This window comes from Panthera pardus, unplaced genomic scaffold (assembly GCF_024362965.1).
Source record: "Panthera pardus isolate Hobbes unplaced genomic scaffold, ASM2436296v1 HiC_scaffold_3, whole genome shotgun sequence".
Lineage (NCBI taxonomy): Eukaryota > Metazoa > Chordata > Mammalia > Carnivora > Felidae > Panthera > Panthera pardus.
Window position 1 is genome coordinate 17,643,470 of NW_026526876.1, and position 21,003 is coordinate 17,664,472.

Sequence of the window (21,003 nt, forward strand, 5' to 3'; positions counted from 1 at the left end):
TATTTTACAACTCTGTAAATTGCAGGGAGTTGATAATCATGCAGATTCTGTCCTGTCTATCTGATGCTCCTCCTCTTTGTGGAAAAACCAGTTTTGCCCCCATTTGCAATCATTGTTAACCATCCTTACTCTGTTTTAATTTGTGCCTCTGCATTTCTCTTTTATGTATTTGCTTATTTTTATTTAAGCTGATTTATTTTGAGAGAGACAGAGAGAGTACAAACGGAGGGGGACGGACAGAGAAAAAGAGAGACAGGGAAGATCCCAAGCAGGCTCCGAGCGACCGGCGCAGAGCCCGACGTGGGGGCGGCTCGAACTCACCAACTGTGAGATCACGACCCGAGCCAAAATCAAGAGTTGGTCGCTCCGACCGACTGAGCCACCCAGGTGCCCCTGCACTTCTTTGAGATCAATATTGCCCGGTTTGCTTACGAGTGGACTAAAACCTTTAACACATGTTCACGTTTCATATCCGCGGGAGCGTCGCAATCTTACCTTTTACCGAGAATGATCTTTTACCAACTTTATCTGCACGGAAGATCTCATGCATCCCGTCAGCTGACATATAAACTCTAAAGTCAGAGGCTTTTAAAAGGAGAGGGTGGTTTGTCCACCTTACCTAATGCGAAACCGTGGTGATGGCCGGAAACCCATTCGGAAAGTCTGTTTCCACTAGAACGCGTGTTTCTCTGGATCTTACTCTGTGCCCGGCAGCGACATTGTCTGGAACCCGAGAACCAAGAAGCCAGAAGTCTGGATTGTCTGCCACCCCACCCCCCCACCCCCTCAGCGGGCTTCGAGGGCTCCCAGTTCCACCCACCGCTGAGGTGGTGAGCAGCACAGACCGTTGTTCGGTGGCTCAGCTCGCACCCAGGAGCCCACTTAGATCTCTCCGCGCTGTGGAAGGCAGAGAGAAAACACTGGCAGCCAGAACCTTCTCCAAGAGCAGGGGGCGAGATGTAAGAGATGCTTCGTCGCGATCAGACCAGTGCCAAGGGTAAGCCAGCGCCTTCCTCAAGCGCGGTCCGTTTGCCTAGCATGGCGAACAGGCACCAGGGCGTCGGGCGATTGCTCGTGCCAAGTTCACGGGCGAACTCTGGTCAATTAAGGGTCGGTTAAGGCGGAGAGTTAGAACTTAACCCGGGTCTATGCAGACAATGTTTATAGAATCAGTGTATAGGGTCATTTGCAGGTTAGGTGTGTTCAGAGAGAGAGAGAGAGAGAGAGAGAGAGAGACTGAATCAGCACTGAGAGGGACTTGTCTCCTCGTTCCCAGCCCCTCCCCTGGAACAGTGCCATGCGTCCCGGCGTATGGCAAGGGGCAGAGGAAGCCCATCCTGCGTCTCTATTCCTGGCAGCCACTCAGAAGCATGTTCTTACTGTTTTCATCCTGCCTGGGGAAGACGGTTTAAACATTTATTGGTGCGTGCCCTGGGTGAAGGCCAAGGACATTGGGTACAGGATGGGAGGCTGTGCAATTCCTCTGAATGCACCCTGCCGTGTGTGAGCCATGAACCCAGGTCCCGCGACCTTCAGAGCTTAGGATCGCGAGCCATTTCGGCTGCTGGATAACCCCTGTGTGATTCAACATCCTGTAAGCGAGAGTTTGGAAAGTACTAACCCACGGTACTTGACCAAGGGCTGCGTCTCTGAATTTTCTAAGTCTTCTACACCGGGTCTTGGTATCACTTCTCTGAGCTACACATTTCCCCTAGGCCTCACGCCTTTTGTTCTTCCTATCAAAACAGAATTAATGACTTCTCAGAGGTGTCGTCACTCAGCAGATAAGGATGCAGTCTGTAGGTCAGTCGGATGGGTCCCCGAGAGCTGAGGGCTCCCTCCGTGATCTGGGGCAAGCCGCCTGCTCTCAAAGGCGATGTCCCCAACCGCAAAAGGGGGTTGATAACAACGCCTAGCGGCTCGGGTGTCTGTGAGGGCGGTCCCACACGCGCACCGTTCAGAGTGCCTGGCTCAGAGCTCTCGCCTGCACCCACGCCACTCGTTGCTGTCATGGCCATGACTCCGGATGAGAAGCGGGGAAGGTTGAGCCGACTGACGGTAAATCAGCGGTTCTCGACTTGGCCGCGTGTCGGGATCACCTGGGGGAACTCAAAAAAAAATACCCCTGCCTGGGAGAAGAGCCACCCGGGGGGTTCCGGCTTCGTTGGTGGGGGTTGCAGTCTGGGCATGGGATGTAGCAAAGCTCCCAAGTGATTCTAATGCGCACCCAGGACTGAGAGCTACCACCCTGAACAGGTCACAAATGAGATGTTCTCGAAGCTCTGGTCTACGGCTGCACAACGTTCTTTTAGGAGAGACTGCTAGAAGGTCTTAAAGCCAACCAGATTCCCTGTACCTTCCTTATAAAGGTCATGTTGAACTTGGGGGCCGTTCAAGGCTTTCCCAGCATCTGCACTTGTCCAGGGTCCCCAAGGGTTTGGAACCTGATAAAAGCGAGGTTCCCTGTGACGTGTGCATGTTTCTCATAAAGTTCTACATGCAGAAATTGGCTTCAGAGACAAAGAAAAGGAAACCAAACTTGTTTGAACAAAAGGAGTTTCTCTTCCTTCAAGCCACGCCAGCGTATAAGCCTCCACAAAGCAGGGAAGGCAGCTCCTCCTTTCCCTCTCAGACACTGATAGACTCCGTGCCTATCAGAGTGGTTCACCGTCAAGACAAACGGCGTGCACTCCCTGGCCAGGAGTCCTAAGCCCTTAAACTACCTGCGGTCCACATCAAAGCTCCAGGATATACAGAACTTTCTCGCAGCACCCGAGCCACCACCATGAGGACCTGCCTGCGGAGACCCAGTCGTCTGGACCAAGCTGTCCAATGGCTCTTGCTTTTGGCCGTGTTGATCTCCTTATTCTTTGTCCTGCCCTCCTTCGTTAAGGAACCCGATACGAAACCTTTCAGGTAAGGTTCTGGCCCCTTTCCCAATGCCTCAGAATTTATTAGAGGAAACTTGAAAGCCTCTCGTCCAGGGAAGCCTGGGGAACCTGCTGCACCCACACGGGGGTAGGCGGGGGTCAGGGATGTTGTCAAGAAACACTGGCAAGAAAGATCCCAGGAGGCCTCTGGGGGACAAGCAGGTGTCAGAGGTGGGAAAACCAAGGGGTCCAGATGGCTTGGGGCTGGTAGAGGGGAAACGTGGGCAGGAGTCTGAGAACGAGGAGTCTGGGTCTCCGGAAGGTATAGACAGAAAATGCCTTCCCCCTCTGGGACCGTGAATGATAATAGCAGCTTTGGGGTGAGTTCTTACATGCCATTCACCGTGTCCTAAAGCACAAGATTTACCCCGTGGATTCCATGCACTTCAAATTTTATTTTTTTTTAACGTTTTTTTATTTATTTTTGAGACAGAGAGAGAGACAGAGCTTGAACGGGGGAGGGTCAGAGAGAGGGAGACACAGAATCCAAAACAGGCTCCTGGCTCTGAGCTGTCAGCACAGAGCCCGACGCGGGCCTCGAACTCACGGTCCGCGAGATCGTGACCTGAGCCGAAGTCGGCCGCTTAACCGACTGAGCCACCCAGGCGCCCCGATTCCATGCACTTCAAAATCACACTCTCCCCATGGAGTTTGTCAGAAAATGACCTCTCCCCCCAAAAAAATAAAGAAAAGAAAAGAAAAGAAAAGAAAAAAAGAACCTCTTCCTTCGCTTAATTCTGGCCCCCAAGTTCATCCTTACATACAAATCTAGTCCCATCAGATGCCATCACATCAACTCTGAAAAGGTAACAGGTGTGAACATTGACTCTCTCCTCAGTCACCACACTAGGTCACTAATGCTTTTGAAGTTTCTAGAAACTGAGAGGTGAAAATATGTTTCTCTTTTGACTTTGCACTTCTCAGGCCACCGTGAATTTGAGGGTCCTCTGACGTGTGCTGACCATTTGCATTTTTTCTAAGTCAGCCAGCTGTCACCGCCGCTTGTCTTTTTCTAGGGAATGGCTGGGTCATATCTCTTGCTTCCCCACCCCCCAACAAAGGAAGCGAAATTATTTCTCTTTTATTTAACGATAGGAGTTTTTTGTGTATTAGGGATATTAACCCTTTTCTATCGTAGATGTAACAATACTTGAAAGGTTTTCTTCAGGCTGATGTTTGTTTTCATTGCCTTGTTTATGCTATCTCACGTGACACAACTCCTTCTTCTGTGGGTGAAATCTATTTATCATTTCCTTTATGGCCACTGGACTTTGTGCAATTTGGGGGAAAGTCTGTCCCACCCCAAAATTTTATAAATTGCCATATATATATATATATATATATATATATATATATAGTGATGTATACATATATATACATTAGTGAATATATATACATTAGTGAATATATATACATTAGTGAATATATATACATTAGTGAATATATATACATTAGTGAACACACAGTGTAGTCTTAGGTTCAGGAGTAGAACCCAGTGGTTCATCACTTACAAGTGCTCATCCCAGCGAGTGCCCTCCTTAATGCCCATCGCCCATTTAGCCCATGCCCCCACCCACCTCCCCTCCAGCAACCCTCAGTTTGTTCTCTGTATTTAAGAGTCTCTTATGGTTTGTCTCCCTCCATTTTTATCTTATTGTTCTTCCCCTTCCCATTGCCTTCTGCATTGTCTACTAATATTTTTGTACTTTTTTTAAGCTTAAATCGTTAACCTACCTGAAGCCTATTTTTGTGCATGGTGTGAATCTGGGTTTGCATACGCTGAACTCTCTTGACCACAAGTGACAAAAACCCAACGCAATCTGGCTTAAACAAGAAGACCGGGGAGGGAGGGGCGCCTGGGTGGCTCAGGTGGTTCAACATCCGACTTTGGCTCAGGTCATGATCTCACAGTTCGTTGGTTCGAGCCCCACATCTGGCTCTGTGCTGACAGTCCAGGGCCTGGAGCCTGCTTTGGATTCTGTGTCTCCCTCTCTCTCTGCCCCTCCCCTGGCTTGTGTTCTGTCTCTCTCTCTCTCTCTCTCTCTCATAAATAAGTAAACATTAAAGAAAGTTTGTACAAAATAAAAGAAGCCCAGGGAAGGAGAGAAGGTCAGAGGATTACAGTGTCCCTGGAGACACACGTTGGGGTAGGAGTGGGCTGCAGGAGTCACTCATAGTGACCCGGATGCCTGGTCTCCTTCCCCAGCCGATGTCACATGTCCTGGAGTTAGGGGGAGATATAAGCAGACTGGTGCCTGTTTCTGGTCTAGAGATTTCTGAAGGCGGAAGGTGGTGGGAATTGTCCATGGTGTAATGTACATGGGAAGAAGGCTCTGGCCTGGGCCTTCAGAGCCTAGGAGGCTGTGGACGGCAGGTCAGCACTCCTGTGGTGCCAGGAGGGATCACGGCCCCAGAACCCCCCAATTACCCGCTGGGGCCAAGTAAAGGGACATCCACTCCAGAGAAGCGTTTGGGGACCCCGAATACTGTTGGGGGCATTCATGAGGGGATCCTCAATGCAAAGGAGAGCGCTGCCCCAGGGAAGCCACACTTACTGACCCTAGCGAGAGCACCACGTCAGCAGACAGAAGCCACTGGAACCTCAGTGCGAGCGGGGACACCAAGTGCTCCCCACTCTTCCCAGACTTGAGTAATAATACAGGAGAGCTAGGTCTTCAGAAGGAAGGGAACGTCTACTCTGTGCCTGACCAGGGATTCTAGCTGCCCCCACCTCCCCCACCCCTCCAGCCTCACCCCTGCCAAGCCTGGGGTGGGGGGCGGGGGGAGGCGGGACACCTGGAATTCTAAATGGATGAGACTGAATTTGGGGTTTAGGTGTTTTGCTTTGTTTTTTAAAATCTTTTCTGTAATTGTTTTGTTTCGTTTTGTGTGTGGACGGAGTTTGAATCATCAAAGGTGGCTGTGAAGTGAGTAAATCTGCCCTAGGCATCAGAGATAGGGAAAGGGCCACACGCTGAGACTTCTCAGTGAAAGTCTCTCCTTACTACCCTGCCAATCAACCGCAGAGCAGAGACTGAGCGCCTTGAGCCAGAGGTCCCTGGAGGAAAGGTTGTGTGTCTGTTGAAAGCTTCGTTGAGAAGAAGGACCTCGGAGGCAGGGAGGGCTTGGAAAAGGCTTGTGGGGAGGATAGCATAAACAAGGAGGCCGACCTGCAGAAGTGTCCTCTTGGCTGAGCCTCGGGCGAATCCGAATCCGCCTTGCAGAAATGAGGGGCTTGCTCTGGGGAGCCCAGGGAGGGCATTTCAGGAGGGTGGGGCCGAGGCTTGATGCAAGAGGCTTTCGGGCAGGGAGGCGACCTCACCAAAGCAGGATTGGTCTGCCAGGAGGGAACAGGATGGATCGGAAGGGAGGTGTGAGTCACAGCTTTGGCCTGACCCAGGGCAGGAACCAAGGGAGGGACTTCCACAGCGGACTATCCTGCGGTGAAGGGAAGGACCGGGGCTGACAAATGCCCTCCCTGGCAGATTTAGGCACTGAAACGTAAGGTGCAGAAGATCTGGGAGGGGTGGGGTAGGAAGAAGCAGAAAATCAGGAGACACTTTGAAGAAGACTGGGGGGAGGGGAGGCACGTGTGCAGTTAGAGACGGGGTCGGGGTGGGGGTGGGGGTGGCCCACCTCCCCCCACAGTGCTGCCTGGGCAAAGGGTGACAGTAAAATCAGACATAAAAGGGAGTCGTAGAATGCCATCCCAAGTATAGGATCAGCGGTTTCTGAAGGTCCCTGTTCCCAAGTCTGCATGTTAATGACACCTCAATATCATCTCAGAGCTGGAGATTTCCCCAGACCCGCACCTATGCTCAGGAGCTTTCTGGGGGTTATTTCCCTTTTTTTTTTTTTTTCCGGGGGTGATTTCCAATCTTCGCAATCGTCGCCCAAGATCAGCGTTTTTATTCTTTTACACAAATGAGGGAGATGAGACTCCAAAAGGTTAAGCCTAATCCCACCCAGCCAGGAAGGAGCAAGACAGACGGGATTTGGGCTCCACTACCCAGAACTCGTTCACTCTCAGGAGACTCAAAGTCCGATGGAGGGGAGAGCCACAAAAGAAGCAAGAGAGGGAGGGTGACATTATTAATAGTGGCAAATACCCCCCCACCCCCCGATTTAAGTCCAAGGTGACGAGCGCTATGGGAAGAAACAGAGAAGAGTAATTACATCCAGGGGGCAGGGTCAGGACAACATCCTGGTGGCATTTGCAGAGCGCGGGCGGGCTGGGCGACATGGCAGCACGGGGGACACCGCGCACTAAGGAGGCAGCAGAAGGAACGGTGCAGAAGCAGGGCCACCAGTGGGGGGGCGGGGCGTGTTCCTCGAGGGACTGATGACTCATGTGAGCAAGGCTGATAGGGGCTCCGCATGCCAGGCACTGGTCTCCAGAACCCATGATTACTGACCACATATCAAGGCTTTTGGGTAGATACTATTATCAGCAACACCCCTCTTTTACGGATAAGAGCAGTTAGGCAACTTTCCCAACCAAGGTCACCCTTGTCACTTAAGTTCAGACACAGGCCAGCTGGCTCCGGAGTCTGTGCTCCAAACCACAACCCAGGCTGGTGTCACAAGCCCCACCCCCGTCCCTCGGCAGTGTTTTTTCATTTTTTGTTTCTAAAGTTAATTCATTTATTTGCGGGGGGGTGGGGGGTGGGGAGCACAAGCAGGGGAGGGGCAGGGGCGGGGGAGAGAATGCGCAGCAGGATCCCGGCTCTCAGCGAAGAAGTCTGACTCGGGGTTCGATCCCACCAATAGTGCGCTCGTGACCTGAACGGAAGTCGAGAGCCGGACGCTTAACCGACTGAGCCACCCAGGGGCCCCTGCGAGGTGGTTTTTAAACACTTGTTGATGAAAGAGTGAATGCGTGGCCCTTGAGGGACCAACGGTTAGATTCCACGGCTAGGAAAAGCTTTACAGGAACGGAGTAACTTGAATACATTTGTGCATTGTGCAGATTCCTCAGTTAGTAGATTGCACGGCAGACGGTGGGGGGAAGGTGGTCTCCGTGGGGGGCTAGGTTAGAGGCTGTTGCAATGGTTTAGGGCCCAAGAGCCCTGGGCGGACGGCGTTCGGAAGAAAGGCCTGAATAACTCAGATCGGCTGGATTTGGCAACAAACAGGATGGGGAGGCAGTGGAGAGGAAGGACTGGGACACAACTGTATGATTTCAAACCTGGGTTATTGGACTACTTCTCGTATCTTCTTCATTTGGTCCCAGTCTCCATTGTGCCCCTGGATAGGTAGATACCAGCTAAGACCATGTCTCTACCTGCTTGGCTTTCCTGGTCTGGAATGAATTTGTCTTCAACAATTCTGTGGATTCTCTTTTTTATCTTATTTTGGTCTAAGACACAGAACTTTCTTTTCTATAACTTCCTGGTTTCCGATCCTGGACCCCCATTCATGGAGCTGCAGGGAAACTTCATGTCGGGACCGTCCTCCCTCCTCTGCCGCCTCCCCAGGATGATGTCAAGGGCTCCCGGATGGCCACGCCGCGCCAGCGCCTGGGTAGGGGTGGCTGATTCTTAGCCCTCGTGTGGCCGTGGAGACAACCGTCGTCCCTGCCTCTTGGCCTTTTCATGTCCACCTGGCTTAGGTGTGAGAATTTCCTGATGTTGTCAGAATTACGGTTCTCTCTTCCTGGGTTCAGTGTGCAGCCATTGTCTGTCAGGACCCTAGGAACACGACAAGTAGGGCTCAGGAGCCCTCCGAACTTGGGACCCAGAGCCCCTCTCTCCTCTCTGTCCTCTTCACCCAGACTAAACTTTCTAGGGAGGGGGCGATGGTGGGAGGAAACAGACAAGTCCTTCTCCGAGACATTTGATCTATTTCACCAAATCTTCTCCTCCCTCTAAGGTCTTTCAGGGTGTCCTTTACTTTCTAGTTCTTACTGGGGCACCTGGGTGTCTCAGTTGGTTAGGCGTCTGACTTCAGCTCAGGTCATGATCCCGCAATTCGTGGGTTCGAGCCCGGCATCAGGGTCTGTGCTGACAGCTCAGAGCCTGGAGCCTGCTTCGGATTCTGTGTCTTCCTCTCTCCCTGCCCCTCCCCTGCTCATGCTCTCTCTCTCTCTCTCAATAATAAATAAACGTTAAAAAAATTTTTAAACAAAACAAAACCCAAAGAGGCCAATACATTTTATCAATAATGTGCAAAATGAGAGCTAAACTTATTTGATTTGAGGTAGTTTAAATGAAATCTTAGTAAAATGTAAGTGCCTCATCGGTAGCCATTCAACATTAATGACATATTTCCCTAAATATCATAATAAAGGTAAGTTTGGAGTTCTTAAAAAAGAAAACAGAGTCCCATTTAACAGATGAGGAAACAGGGGCTCTAAGGGTTCTGCACCTTGCCCAAGATCCCACAGCTGGTCACTTGGTGGCCGGGCTGGAACTCAAGCAGGTGACTTTCCACCGCAGTGAGCTCCGCTGTCCTCTTGCCCAGTGCCGGGAAGTTAGTTTTCTGTGATTATCCCCAAGAGAGGTAAGCTAGGTACCAGATACAGGTGATAAACATAGACTCTGCTTTAAACAGTCTTGGTTCACAAGGATCGTTTCCCAGCCACCGGGCCACAGGGTCTCATCTCGTATCTGTGATTCTTGACCCAGACATACCTGCCATTCTTGGGTTTACAACAATGACCTCGGTCACACCCACCAGCCTCCCCGTTCACGTTCAAGGTCTTCCCTACTCTCCTTAACTAATCTCAAGACTCATGCCTCTGGGTCTGGGGAGAGCTGTCGGCTTGTGTCTGTATTTGTCGATCCCAGGGAGGGAAATCGTCCAACGTTTAAACCAGCCTCCCACCCACCCTGGGCCACAGTGAGTTCAGTGAGGTGAATGGGATCCCAGAGAAGGCTCAGGGCTCCCCTGCTGGGGGAGAGCTTTGGAAATTGGATCCCGCTACTGAAGCGTTAGGAGCAGTGGCTTAGATGTGTTTCCTCTTCTTCTCCCGGTTTCTATTGTTCCCCATTAGGATTTAATTGGCCGGAAACTACACAAATAAGAGAATTGGCTTTGATTTGAAAAGCGAACACTTGGAATAACAATAGAATACAGATTTCTGGGTGTTTTCTTTCGAGCCTATAAAGAGAATTAAGGCAAAGTAGAGATTTTAGCGACTGAAGCAACTTGTGGACGCGTCTAAAGATTCAAAGTGAAGTTCGAAAATGTAAATCATGCAAGAAAGTGTCAGGATTTCCTGGGGGAAATAAACTTCAAAGTTTGGGGGAGGGGGAAGCAGAATGATTGGTTTTCATCTCAGAGAAGACCGGAGCCCCTAAAGAGTTATGTCGGCCGGCACCAAGGGAGTTGGGGAGGCTCCAGGCTGGGCTATGATGTTTTTTTTTTTTTTTTTAATGTTTATTTTTGACACAGAGAGAGAGAGAGACAGTGTGAGCGGGGGAGGGGCAGAGAGAGAGGGAGACCCAGAATCTGAAGCAGATTCCAGGCTCTGAGCTGTCAGCACAGAGCCCAACGCGGGACTCGAACTCACGGACCTTGAGATCAAGACCTGAGCTGAAGTCAGACACTTAACCTACGGAGCCACCCAGGCGCCCTACTGTTACTGAATTACTTTACATTTTTAAAGAATATTTATTTATTTCTGAAGGAAAGAAAGACAGAGTGTGAGCAGGGGAGGGGCAGAGAGAGAGGGAGACCCAGAATCTGAGCTGTCAGCACAGAGCGCGACGCAGGGGCTCCAACTCACAAACCGTGAGATCATGACCTGAGCCGAACCCCGACGCTCAACCGACTGAGCCACCCAGGCGCCCCAAAAGTGCGACATTTTATATTTTTAACCACCCCCCCCCCCCCAATAGATTAGAACTTGACGTTGGATTTGCTTTTTGCTTGGATGTGATCCCTGAATGATTTGCCTGTCCCCCTGAAGGCTTAATACAAATCAGGTACTGGAGCGGAGAGCCGCCCATCACAGAGGGACCTCAGCAGGGGGTGAGGAAAGACACTGTGGGGACCCTACAGTTGGTTCCCCTTTCCAAGGAGAGGCAGGCATCATGAAAACCCAGGTGGGGGAACCAGATGCGTGACCCTGAAGAGGCTCAAGATAAAAAGAGTGAGCAAAGAAGCTGGTGGTGGGGATTCCGGGGAAGGGGGTCCGGGTCGTGAGGACGTGATTAGAGGCATGTGTGTGGCCAGCCACTTATCACAAGGCAGGCACACCTAGCCTGGAGCCTGTTCAGCGTCTGTTCCACTGAATGGCACAGCCCAGAATTATTTAGGGAAATCAAAGGGTTTTGGTTTGGGGGGGGGGCGGTTATTAAAGAATAACTGATATACGAAATTGTGTATCAGTTTCAGGCGTACAACATAATGATTCGATATTCACAGACATTATGAAATGCTCACAATAAGGCTAGTTACCCCTTGTCACCATACCAAGTTGTTACGATATTATCGTATATTCCCGATGCATGGACTTCACACCCCCGTGTCTTATTTATTACTGGAAGATCTTTGGCTGGCTCATTTCACTTAGTGTAATACCCCCCCAGGTCCATCCACGTTGCTGCAAATGGCAAGATCTCGTTCTTTTTAATGGCTGAGCAACTCCATTCTGTACACATTGGCCGCGTCTTTAGCCATTCATCTACCGATGGACACTTGGGTCGCTTCCGTATCTCCGCTGTTGCGAGTAATGTTGCCATGAACACAGGGGTGTGTGTGTCTTCTCAGACTAGCATTTTCTCTTCTTTTTATTTATTTATTTATTTTAATGTTTATTTATTTTTGAGAGAGAGAGAGAGAGAGACAGAGCTCAAGTGGGGAGGGGCAGAGAGAGGGAGACACAGAATCCCAGAATCTGAAGCAGGCTCCAGGCTCTGAGCTGTCTGCACAGAGCCCAATGCAGGGCTTGAACTCACGAACTCTGAGATCATGACCTGAGCCAAAGTCGGCCCCTTAACCAACTGAGCCACCCAGGCGCCGCTCAGACTAGCATTTTCATTTGCTTCGGATGAATACCTAGATGTGCAATTGCTAGATCCTCAAGGAGGTGTTTTGAGCTGTTTTCTTTTCCTGGATAAAAGAATCTTTTTTTTTTTTTTTTAAAGTTTATTTTTGAGAGAGAGGAAGTGAGCATACACAAGTGAGGGAGGGGCAGAGAAAGAAAGAAAGGGAGAGAGAGAATCCCAAGCAGGCTCCGAGCTGTCAGCACAGAGCCCGATGTGGGGCTCGAACTCATGAACCGCGAGACCATGACCTGAGCCAAAGTCGGACGCTTAACCGACTGAGCCACCCAGGCGCCCCCTATTTTCCTTAGGATTTTCTGAAAGACGTTCTCTCTTCTCTGGCTGACTTGATTGTAGGAACACGTATGCAATACATGTAACACACAAAACGTGTGTTGATTGACTTGTGCATGCTCTTGATAAGGATTCCAGTCACCAGCAGACTATTAGGAGTTGAGTCTGGGGGGAGTCAAAAGTTACGCGCAGATTTTCGACTGTGTGTGGGCTGGCGCCCCCCCAACCTACACACCATTCAAGGATCCACTGTGCTATTGCACGCTTGCCAACCGTTGTTTCATGGCACCAAGGACAAAGAAACCTTGAACCTCTTTGTGACTAGAGCTATGTGATCCCCGCTGATAAATTTATTTTTAAAGTGCAACATTTTACGTTTTTACCTCCCCGGTAGATCAGAATTGGATATGGAATTGCTTTTTGCTTGGATGCGATCCATAAATGACTTGCCTGTCCCCCGGAACCCTTAACAGAAAACAGGGTCCCCTCCTTCACCACCCCTCCCGCCCGCCCCCCGCCCCGGCCTTGCCCATGGTGTTTACATTCAGGATCACATAGGATCTGGACAAGACGAATGCAGGGCATTCACCATATGGCCAGAAGGAATTTGAGCATTCAGTAAATACCAGGCAGGAACAGAAGGAAATGCCTACATAAACACCCACATTCCTAGCAATCATAGTTGTGTTTAATTATAGGGAATTGAAATGGAACTTAATTACATAATTTTGTCAGTACCTGGGTCACTGCTGCAACTCCGTGTAAAACTTAAAAGAGTCATCAGTAATCTGCCAGCGTCGCAGGCAGACAGCCCTGCACGGGGCCCTGGGGCTCCCGCTTCTGGAAGGGGCTGCAGGAAGGAATGCCTGGTGCCCCCTCTTTAGGGGCTGGCATGACCACGAGGCAGAGGGCCAGCTGTCTGGGCTGCACGCCCACCGCGTCTAGGGTAGAAAACCACCCTGCCACACCAGCTCCCCGATCACAGCCACGCGAAGGTGCTCGCAGTTTGGAAGGGAAACTTCTAGACGCCTCTTGCGGTTTGGGCGTGGGAAATGCGGGTGGAGGTGCATCCGAGGTTCAAGGCTGAGTGACGAGAGCTGTTTGCCATGAGAGTTAACACCTAGGCCTTCGCCTGTGCCCGGAGCCTGGGGCTTCAGCTCAGTTGTGACATTAAAGGGGAGAAGGGGTGCCTGGGTGGCTCAGCATCTGACTTCGGCTCAGGTCATGATCTCACGGCTCTGAGTTCGAGCCCCGTGTCGGGCTCTGTGCTGACAGCTCGGAGCCTGGACCCTGCTTGGGATTCTGTGTCTCCCTCTCTCTCTGCCCCTCCCCTGTTCATGCTCTGTCTCTCTCTGTCTCAAGAATAAATAAACATTTTTTAAAAAATTTTCTTTAAGGGGAGGAGTGAATCTCAAGGCCTCAAACCTTTCTACGAAACAAAGGTGGCCCAAATCCATCAAGCGTATGTTCTGAACTCTCTCAGCTTTTCCACTCCGCGTGGATGGTCCTCTTTCAGAATGGATACTTTAGGGGCGTCTGCCCAGCTCATGAGCCAATAACCCCCTCTTTCTCTTGAGACTGTCTTCCTCCCGTGCACAGGGTGGACCCCAGGAGGCCACTTGCCATGAGACCCGTGTCACTTACCATGTGGCCAGGGACGGAGAAGGGACCCAAGTGAGACAGAAGGAGAGTCAACAGTCCCTGGGGCAGGTGACTTGGGGTTGCCATCCTCCATGCGGGCTGAGGAGCAGAGAGAAGAAAGCAGGCTGAGGGAAACAGGATAGGTAGGAACAGGGACAGGCCTCAAAGAGAGATTCCAGGTTCCAGAACCTTCTAGAGCCCCAACCATGTCCTGGCCTTGGGCTCAAGATGTTTTCTCTCCTTATGATAAATCTCCCCGCCCCTTCCCCCCCCCCCTTTTTTTTAAGTTAAAAACGGAAAACAAAAAAAGAATAAAGGCTTCAAACCTTGAAGGCTATTATCTTTTCCAGGCTGTTCCTCTGTCACAGCCCAGCCCTGCCTCACGGCCTTTGTCTCCTTTCTGGTCTGGGATAGCTCTCGTTCGAGTCCCTTCTCTGAGCCATAAAACAAAGGCAGGGGCATTTGTTCACTGAGCCCAGGTAACAATGTGTTAAGTGTTCCCAGGAGGAAGGACCCCACTGCCAGCCTTTGCCTAACAGCCTCCAGAGAAGTTTGAAAGTCAGAACAGAGAGTGTCCTTCTTGGAGCACTTGAACAAGCATTCTCCCCTGGGGCGCAGGAAGCAGGAAACACGGCCACAATGCAGAGGGAGGCCCCACACGAGGAAGGATTAACATGGGTAATCTCCTTATTGCGGTACCGCCTTGGGCCAGCCCTCTGTTGGTCTAGGGATCAAAGTCTCCTCTGTCTTCCACCTGTAACAATAGTGACTGTGTTTTCTGTGGGTTCGAGGTCTGTGCCTCGTTCAAATTTGTATTCCTGGGACCCACAAAGCACATCGCACGGAGACAGTGAACAGCTGTTGAATGAGATGTTCTTCTGCGAGTACATGTTTCAAATTCTCCCCCACGTTTGTTAAGGACACCTGGAAATCCATTAGGATGATGGCTAGGTCACCAGAGAGGATGATTCTTTCTCCCAAGGCTCCCAGGAATCGCCCCCCAAAACCTGTGAATACTTGCTGAGGCCCGAGATTTTTTCCCAACAATGCCAACAGGCAAGCTTGTTGTTAGGCAGGGGTCGAAGTAAATATTTCAGGCCGATCTTTCGATCAAGGATGGGAGCTATAGTCTTGACATGAATGTATATTTTCCTACTCCCTTATGAACAAGGTTACCTTTGTTACCTACCCTTCATTAAAAAAGAAAGAGACGGGGCGCCTGGGTGGCTCAGTCGGTTGAGCGTCCGACTTCGGCTCAGGTCATGATCTCGCGGTTCGTGGGTTCGAGCCCCGCGTCGGGCTCTGTGCTGACAGCTCGAAGCCTGGAGTCAGCTTCGGATTCTGTGGCTCCCTCTCTCTCTCCCCTCCCTTCCCCGCTCACACTGTCTCTCTCTTTCTGTCTGTCTGTCTGTCTCTCTCTCTCAAAAATAAACAAGCATTTAAAAAAAAGTAAAATTTAAAAAAAGAAAAAGAGAAAAGGTCAACAGCATCCTGCAGATATCAGTAACAGGGCGGAGTCACACAGTCATCCTGGAGCCAGAGCAGAGAGGGCGCTGTCCAAGGTCAGCCTTGTCAGCGGCACTCCTGACGCCAGTTCCCCTAACAAACTCCAAGCCACCACCGCCCGCTGCTTCGAGGTCACGGGTAAGTTTCCAGACCCAACGCCAACAGCTTAATTTGGGGCATAGATGGCGATACTCATGTCTCGCGGAAACCGGTTTGAAGTCCACCCGAGGCACAAAAAGAAATACCATTTATGCTTCAACCTGTTGATACGATCCTGGACCCTAATCAAAGGGCACATCCGTCCCTAGGCGTCAGCACATGGGTGACGAGGAGAGATCTTCAGGGTCGCCACACAAGTCTGCACGGCAGGCTCCCCCACGGGAAGGAAGGACAGCGGCTCCTGCCTCATCGTCCGCGCGAGGGAACAGCGTGCAGGTGCCCCCGGCCCAGGCCACAGCCCACCCTGCCAAGGGGGACCTCAGAGAAGAGACCGGTGGGGCCACCTCAACTGGGCCGGCCCCACCGAGGGGTCAAAAGAGGAAGGACACCGTGCTGGACACGCGGCCCCCGAGGGCACGGGATGGGGGAGTGGCCTCAGAGGCACTGTCACTGAGGAGTCAGGACGCGAGGACAACCAAAGGAAGGCAGGACCAGAATGGGGAGCCCACGGCCACCAGGACGGTGCCCTCGAAGCCTCGGGCCAAAGCGGCCACCACGGCAAGGACACCTGTGCCAGAAAGCCAGGCCGAGGCGCTGACCACCCCGGGAGCAGGGTCAATGAAAGGAGGGGCCTCGGCCGTGATGCCCCGCCGGGAGACACCCCGGGCCAAGCCACCCTCCACCCCTCTCCAGGCCCGCACCACACAGAGAAGCCGAAGCCTGCGGGCCGCCAACTTCAAGTCTGAGCCCCGGTGGGATTTCGAGGAGCAATACAGTTTTGACGTGGGGGCCCTACAGACGGTGAGTCCTCCCCCTGGCTCCCTGCTCTGAGGGCCCCTGCAGACAGACAGGCCACCCCACCTCTCTGACCTCCCGGGCTCCGCCCCCAGGCCCTGCCTGGTCCCACCCCGTGCCCTCCCCATCCTTCTTTCCAAAAGTGGTGGAGGCTGGACGGGAAGGCAGGCCCAGATCCTGGCCCGGGCCTGCCCTGGAGCTCCCAGAAGGCCTGGGCAGGGTCACCGGGCAGGGTCACCGGACAGGGTCACCGGGCAGGGTCAGAGAATCTACCCGCTCTGCAGCAGGACGGCCAAACCTGCATCCCGAATACCACGGAAGCTGCAGTGCCTTCCAACCTTCTCAGGCCCACTTTCTGCCCCTGCCCCCAGCCCCGCCCCTGGCCGTGGCCTTCCGGGGCCTGGGCCTGCCTGACCCGCCTTCCTGCGTGTAGACCTGCCCCGACTCCGTGAAGGTCAAGGCCTCCAAGTCACCCTGGCTGCGGACACTCTTTCTGGCCAACCTCACCCTCTTCCTGGACTCCAGCCGCTTCAACCAGAGCGAGTGGGACCGTCTAGAGCACTTTGCGCCACCCTTTGGGTTCATGGAGCTCAACTATTCGTGTGAGTCTTCCGGGGTGGGGGGCGCGGGGAGGGGCCTGGGCCCACAGCACATGGCAGCTGCCCTCTGCCTCTGGCCTGCCTCTTCCCTGGAGGCCGCCAGCCCCGGGAGAAACGATGGGCTGCCTCCGGGCCCCTCCGGGGACTGAACGTGAACCTCCCCCGTTTCAGTGGTGCAGAAGGTCGTGACCCGCTTCCCTCCGGTGCCCCAGCAACAGCTGCTCCTGGCCGGTCTCCCCGCCGGGAGTTCCCAGTGCGTCACCTGCGCCGTGGTGGGCAACGGGGGCATCTTGAACAACTCTCGCGTGGGCCAGGAGATAGACAGCCACGATCACGTCTTCCGGTGAGCGGTCCGGCCCCGGGCTCCCGCCCGGCCTCCCTCCTACGGGGACGGGCTCTTCTGAGAGGTCTCATCGGGCCTTCTCTGCCTGTACCTGGAAGGTGGAATCCTGGGCTCTCCGGAGACTCCCCTATAGCTGCCGCGCCCCCCACCATTTCTGTGCATTCCCCCCCCACCTCTGTGCGTTCCCTCCCGCACTCACGGGTTCCGTGTGCCTCTTTCTGTGTAGACTGAGTGGAGCGGTCACTAAGGGCTACGAACAGGATGTGGGCACCTGGACGTCGTTTTACGGCTTCACTGCCTTCTCCCTGACCCAGTCGCTCATGGCCTTGGAGGGTCAGGGTTTCCGGCACGTGCCTCTGGGGAAGGTGAGCAAGGAGGGACGGGCCCGGCCGCACGCAGAATCTGAATGAGGGCGCACGAGCCCAGACAGGGAGCCGGGTGTCCTGGGTCTGGGGTCTGGTTGGTGCAGGGTCTGCTCGTACGAGGGGCAAGAACACGGACGATGGCCGGACAGAGCCGGAAAGAGCAAGGGGGCGGGCCGGAGTCAGAGCCGGGCCGCCCCTGGTCCTGAAGGCGGGACTCGGACCACACACTGTCCCTGGTCCCCAGGACGTCCGCTACCTGCACTTTCTGGAAGGCACCCGAGACTATGAGTGGCTGGAGGCCATGTTTCTCAATCAGAGCCTGGTGAAGACTAGCCTTTCCTGGTTCAGGTACCCCCCGCCCCCCCCTCCTCCCCCACCCCCCGGCCCCCCCCCCCCCCGCGGAGCTGTGTCTGGAGCGGCTCTGAAGGGGGTTGGGCGGGTGGGGACAGCCTCCGCTGTCACCTGGAGATGGGGTACCGGGTGCCCTGACTTGGCCCCCACGGGAGGAGGCGAGAGAACGGAGCCCGAATGACCCCTTCCTGCCCACAGGCACAGGCCCCAGGTGGCTTTCCAGGGAGACCCGCCATGGGACAGATACCTGCTGCTGCACCCCGACTCGCTGCGGTACATGAAAAACAGGTGAGGGCAGCCGAGGCGTGTGGAGAGGCCCGGGTCCCTGTCAGCCCTGCAGCCTCCTGACAGCCCGGGGCCGGGGCACTTCCCAGGTTCCTGAGGTCCAAGACCCTGGACACTGCGCACTGGAGAATCTACCGCCCCACGACCGGCGCCCTCCTCCTGCTCACAGCCCTTCAGCTCTGCGACCAGGTGAGATTCTGGAGCAAGAGTGGGGCCACCTGGGGAAAGAGCTGCGGGCTGTTCCTGGACGTGCCCAGCACCGGACGACGGCCGGGAGGGCGGGGGAGCGTGGCCCCGTAAGTGTCCGTCCAGGGGCCTGCGTCCAGAGCCCCGGGGCTAGAGCCAGGATACGGCCCCCCTCCCCCGACACACAGAGACCACGAGAGCGAGCCTGAGAGAGAGCGACTTCAGGCTTCTCTCTCCTCCGACCTTTATGTAGCTGAGTGCCTATGGCTTCATCACCGAGGGCCACGAGCAATTCTCCGATCACTACTACGATAAGTCCTGGAAAAGAACAGTCTTTTACATCAACCATGACTTCCAGTTAGAGAGAACGCTCTGGAAGCGGCTGCACGATGAAGGTATAATCCGGCTGTACCAGCGTTCCGTAACTTCCAAACCAAAGATGTGACAGGAGCCTGGACAGCAGCGGTCTCCTCGGCCTTTCCGGGGCACGGGGCAGGGTGGGGGGGTTTTGAGGCCTCCCGGCATTTTCCCAGGGCTCAGTTTGGGCCCCAAGCCCCTCCAGACACCCCCGGGGACCACTGAGGAGAGACTCCCAAGATGGCAAATGACTGAGGTTTTGGAGACCTCGGAACATCGCTACGGGTTCCGTTCAAAGGGAGGAGGACTCCGGTCTGGAGACCAAGGAATTTGAACGAAATGGCGTGATGACTGGTCAATACCACAGATCCCTGCTGAAATTCACCCTTCACTGTCCAGAAGATGCTTGACACGAGGGGAAGAAGCCTGAACCTACGGACGCACGTCGAGTTGGTGTTTTGCCTGAGTAGGCTTTACACCCAATGGGCGAGGAGCCCATTGAGGGGCTTGAACTCATGACCCTGAGATCAAGACATTCGCTGAGATCGGGGCGCCCGGGTGGCTCGGTCGGTTGAGCGTCTGACTTCGGCTCGCTGAGATCAAGAGTCAGACACATAACTGACTGAGCCGCCCAGTCGCCCCTAGATTTGGTTTTGAATTCCAAATCTTGTACTTAGCAGCTGTGAAATCTTGAAGGCGTTACTTAATTTCACTGTAGATTGTCTAGAGGACCCTTCCGGGGCTTATCAGATTCTAGAAGGATCTGCACCTTTCCTTGTCTTTGAGCTATTTGGCCACTCTCTGAGTTGTAGACAACTGATAGTAATAAAAATGAGTCTTGTCCACGAAGATGTGGAAAGTTTTGTACAATGAAGACACAATGACTCCCCTGTGGATGGTGACCCATTTTATATGTACAAGCAAGTTCATTTAGCATTCCTCGTGGCCCGTATGTGTCTGTACTTTGGGCTGTCCTTTGAACCAGTATTTCCCTCTCACTGGTTCCTTCATCAATTAATAAGTTAAATAAAATCCTTGACGTGTGTTCATTTTACATTTGTAGGACAGTCACGATTTTACCCTTAAACGCACAGCCTTCTAATCTTAGGCCACCGTTTTCTAATCTGTAACACGACTTTTAGGGTGCCCATTTCGCAACGATTTAAAAAATTACTGTCTGTAAAAAGCCCGATACAACAAGGACCCAGTTTCCTCCCCTTTTATTCTCTATCCTCCCATCGTCCTGCATTTTCTCAAACCCCACGTTGAGAATTTGGACCAAGCCCAAGGCATTTCAGTTCATCTTACCCCCCTGAACTCTGTCTTTAGGATTTGGACTCTGAAGCCCAGAAAGAATTCTAAAGATGCTAAACCGCATAAAGGCCCTGATGAAGGAGGACATGGAAGGCAAAAAACAAAAACATAAACAAAACCAAAAAACAAACGCAAGATGCCTTAGACTTCTCGCACCGTGTTCAAAAGCTATTTAATACCAATAGGACAGGATTTGCTTTGCTCAGAAGGGTTGCAGTACCATCTCCGGGCAGCAGGTGGCAGCATCTTGGGACCCCTTGTCTGGGATGCTCAACTTGTCTTTTTCAGGTTTTCCTACCTATTCTTACGTGTTTATCCTTCCATGTGAATTTTAGCATCTGCTTAAGATCTAGAAAAAATGTTTTGGTAGCTTAATTGGAATTGCATTAGACTTATCAATTTACTGGGGGAGAGGGACACCTGGGTGACTCTGTCAGTTAGGCGTCCGACTTCCCCTCAGGTCACGATCTCACAGTTTGTGGGTTCAAGCCCCGCATTGGGCTCTGTGCCGACAGCTCAGAGCCTGGAGCCTGCTTCGGATTCTGTGTCTCCCTCTCTCTCTGCTCCTCCCCCCCCCCCCCCACGCTCTGTCTCTCTCTCTCTCAAAAATAAACATTAAAAAAATATTTTTATATAAATAAATTTACTTGGGGGAACCAATGGAAGTGTCCCATTGAGTTCTCTTTTCCAAGAGCAAGACAATTCTCCATTTGTCCAAATCCATTTTTGTGTCTTTCAGTATTTTAATGTTCTCCTCATATAAATTTCGAACATTCCTTGTTGAATGCACTGCTCAGTATTTTATCTTCTTTGTTGCTGTTGTAACAAAGCATGTTACGACATGTTATATCCTCTCCCCGGTTATTATTTATGTTTGTGAAGGCTGTG

General features: G+C 52.6%; 1 protein-coding gene across 5 annotated transcripts; it reads left to right on the top strand.

The window, feature by feature from the left end:
- The first annotated feature begins 755 nt into the window (after positions 1–755).
- ST6GALNAC1 (ST6 N-acetylgalactosaminide alpha-2,6-sialyltransferase 1) lies at positions 756–20,711 on the top strand. 5 transcript variants are annotated; one of them, XM_019466096.2, is made up of 10 exons: positions 756–1,579; positions 2,504–2,916; positions 15,670–16,321; positions 16,749–16,917; positions 17,086–17,257; positions 17,484–17,622; positions 17,867–17,970; positions 18,172–18,261; positions 18,348–18,447; positions 18,698–20,711. In XM_019466096.2, the coding sequence occupies exons 2-10, from the start codon at positions 2,786–2,788 to the stop codon at positions 18,887–18,889; spliced, it is 1,749 nt and encodes a 582-aa protein (XP_019321641.2). In that variant the 5' UTR covers positions 756–1,579; positions 2,504–2,785; the 3' UTR covers positions 18,890–20,711. The 5 variants fall into 5 exon arrangements, with proteins under 5 accessions (XP_019321641.2, XP_019321645.2, XP_053748740.1 ...); XM_019466100.2 differs by having other exon boundaries at positions 756–997; XM_053892764.1 differs by lacking the exon at positions 756–1,579 and adding an exon at positions 1,796–2,058 and having other exon boundaries at positions 2,492–2,916.
- Positions 20,712–21,003: the final 292 nt, after the last annotated feature.

What these genes read in the sequence shown, in the direction of transcription:
- ST6GALNAC1 (XM_019466096.2), top strand. Translation starts at nt 2,786, where the DNA reads ATGAGGACCTGCCTGCGGAGACCCAGTCGTCTGGACCAAGCTGTCCAA. An exon ending in CCCGATACGAAACCTTTCAG is followed by an intron (nt 2,917 to 15,669) that starts GTAAGGTTCTGG and finishes ATCCGTCCCTAG; the next exon opens with GCGTCAGCACATGGGTGACG. An exon ending in ACGTGGGGGCCCTACAGACG is followed by an intron (nt 16,322 to 16,748) that starts GTGAGTCCTCCC and finishes TCCTGCGTGTAG; the next exon opens with ACCTGCCCCGACTCCGTGAA.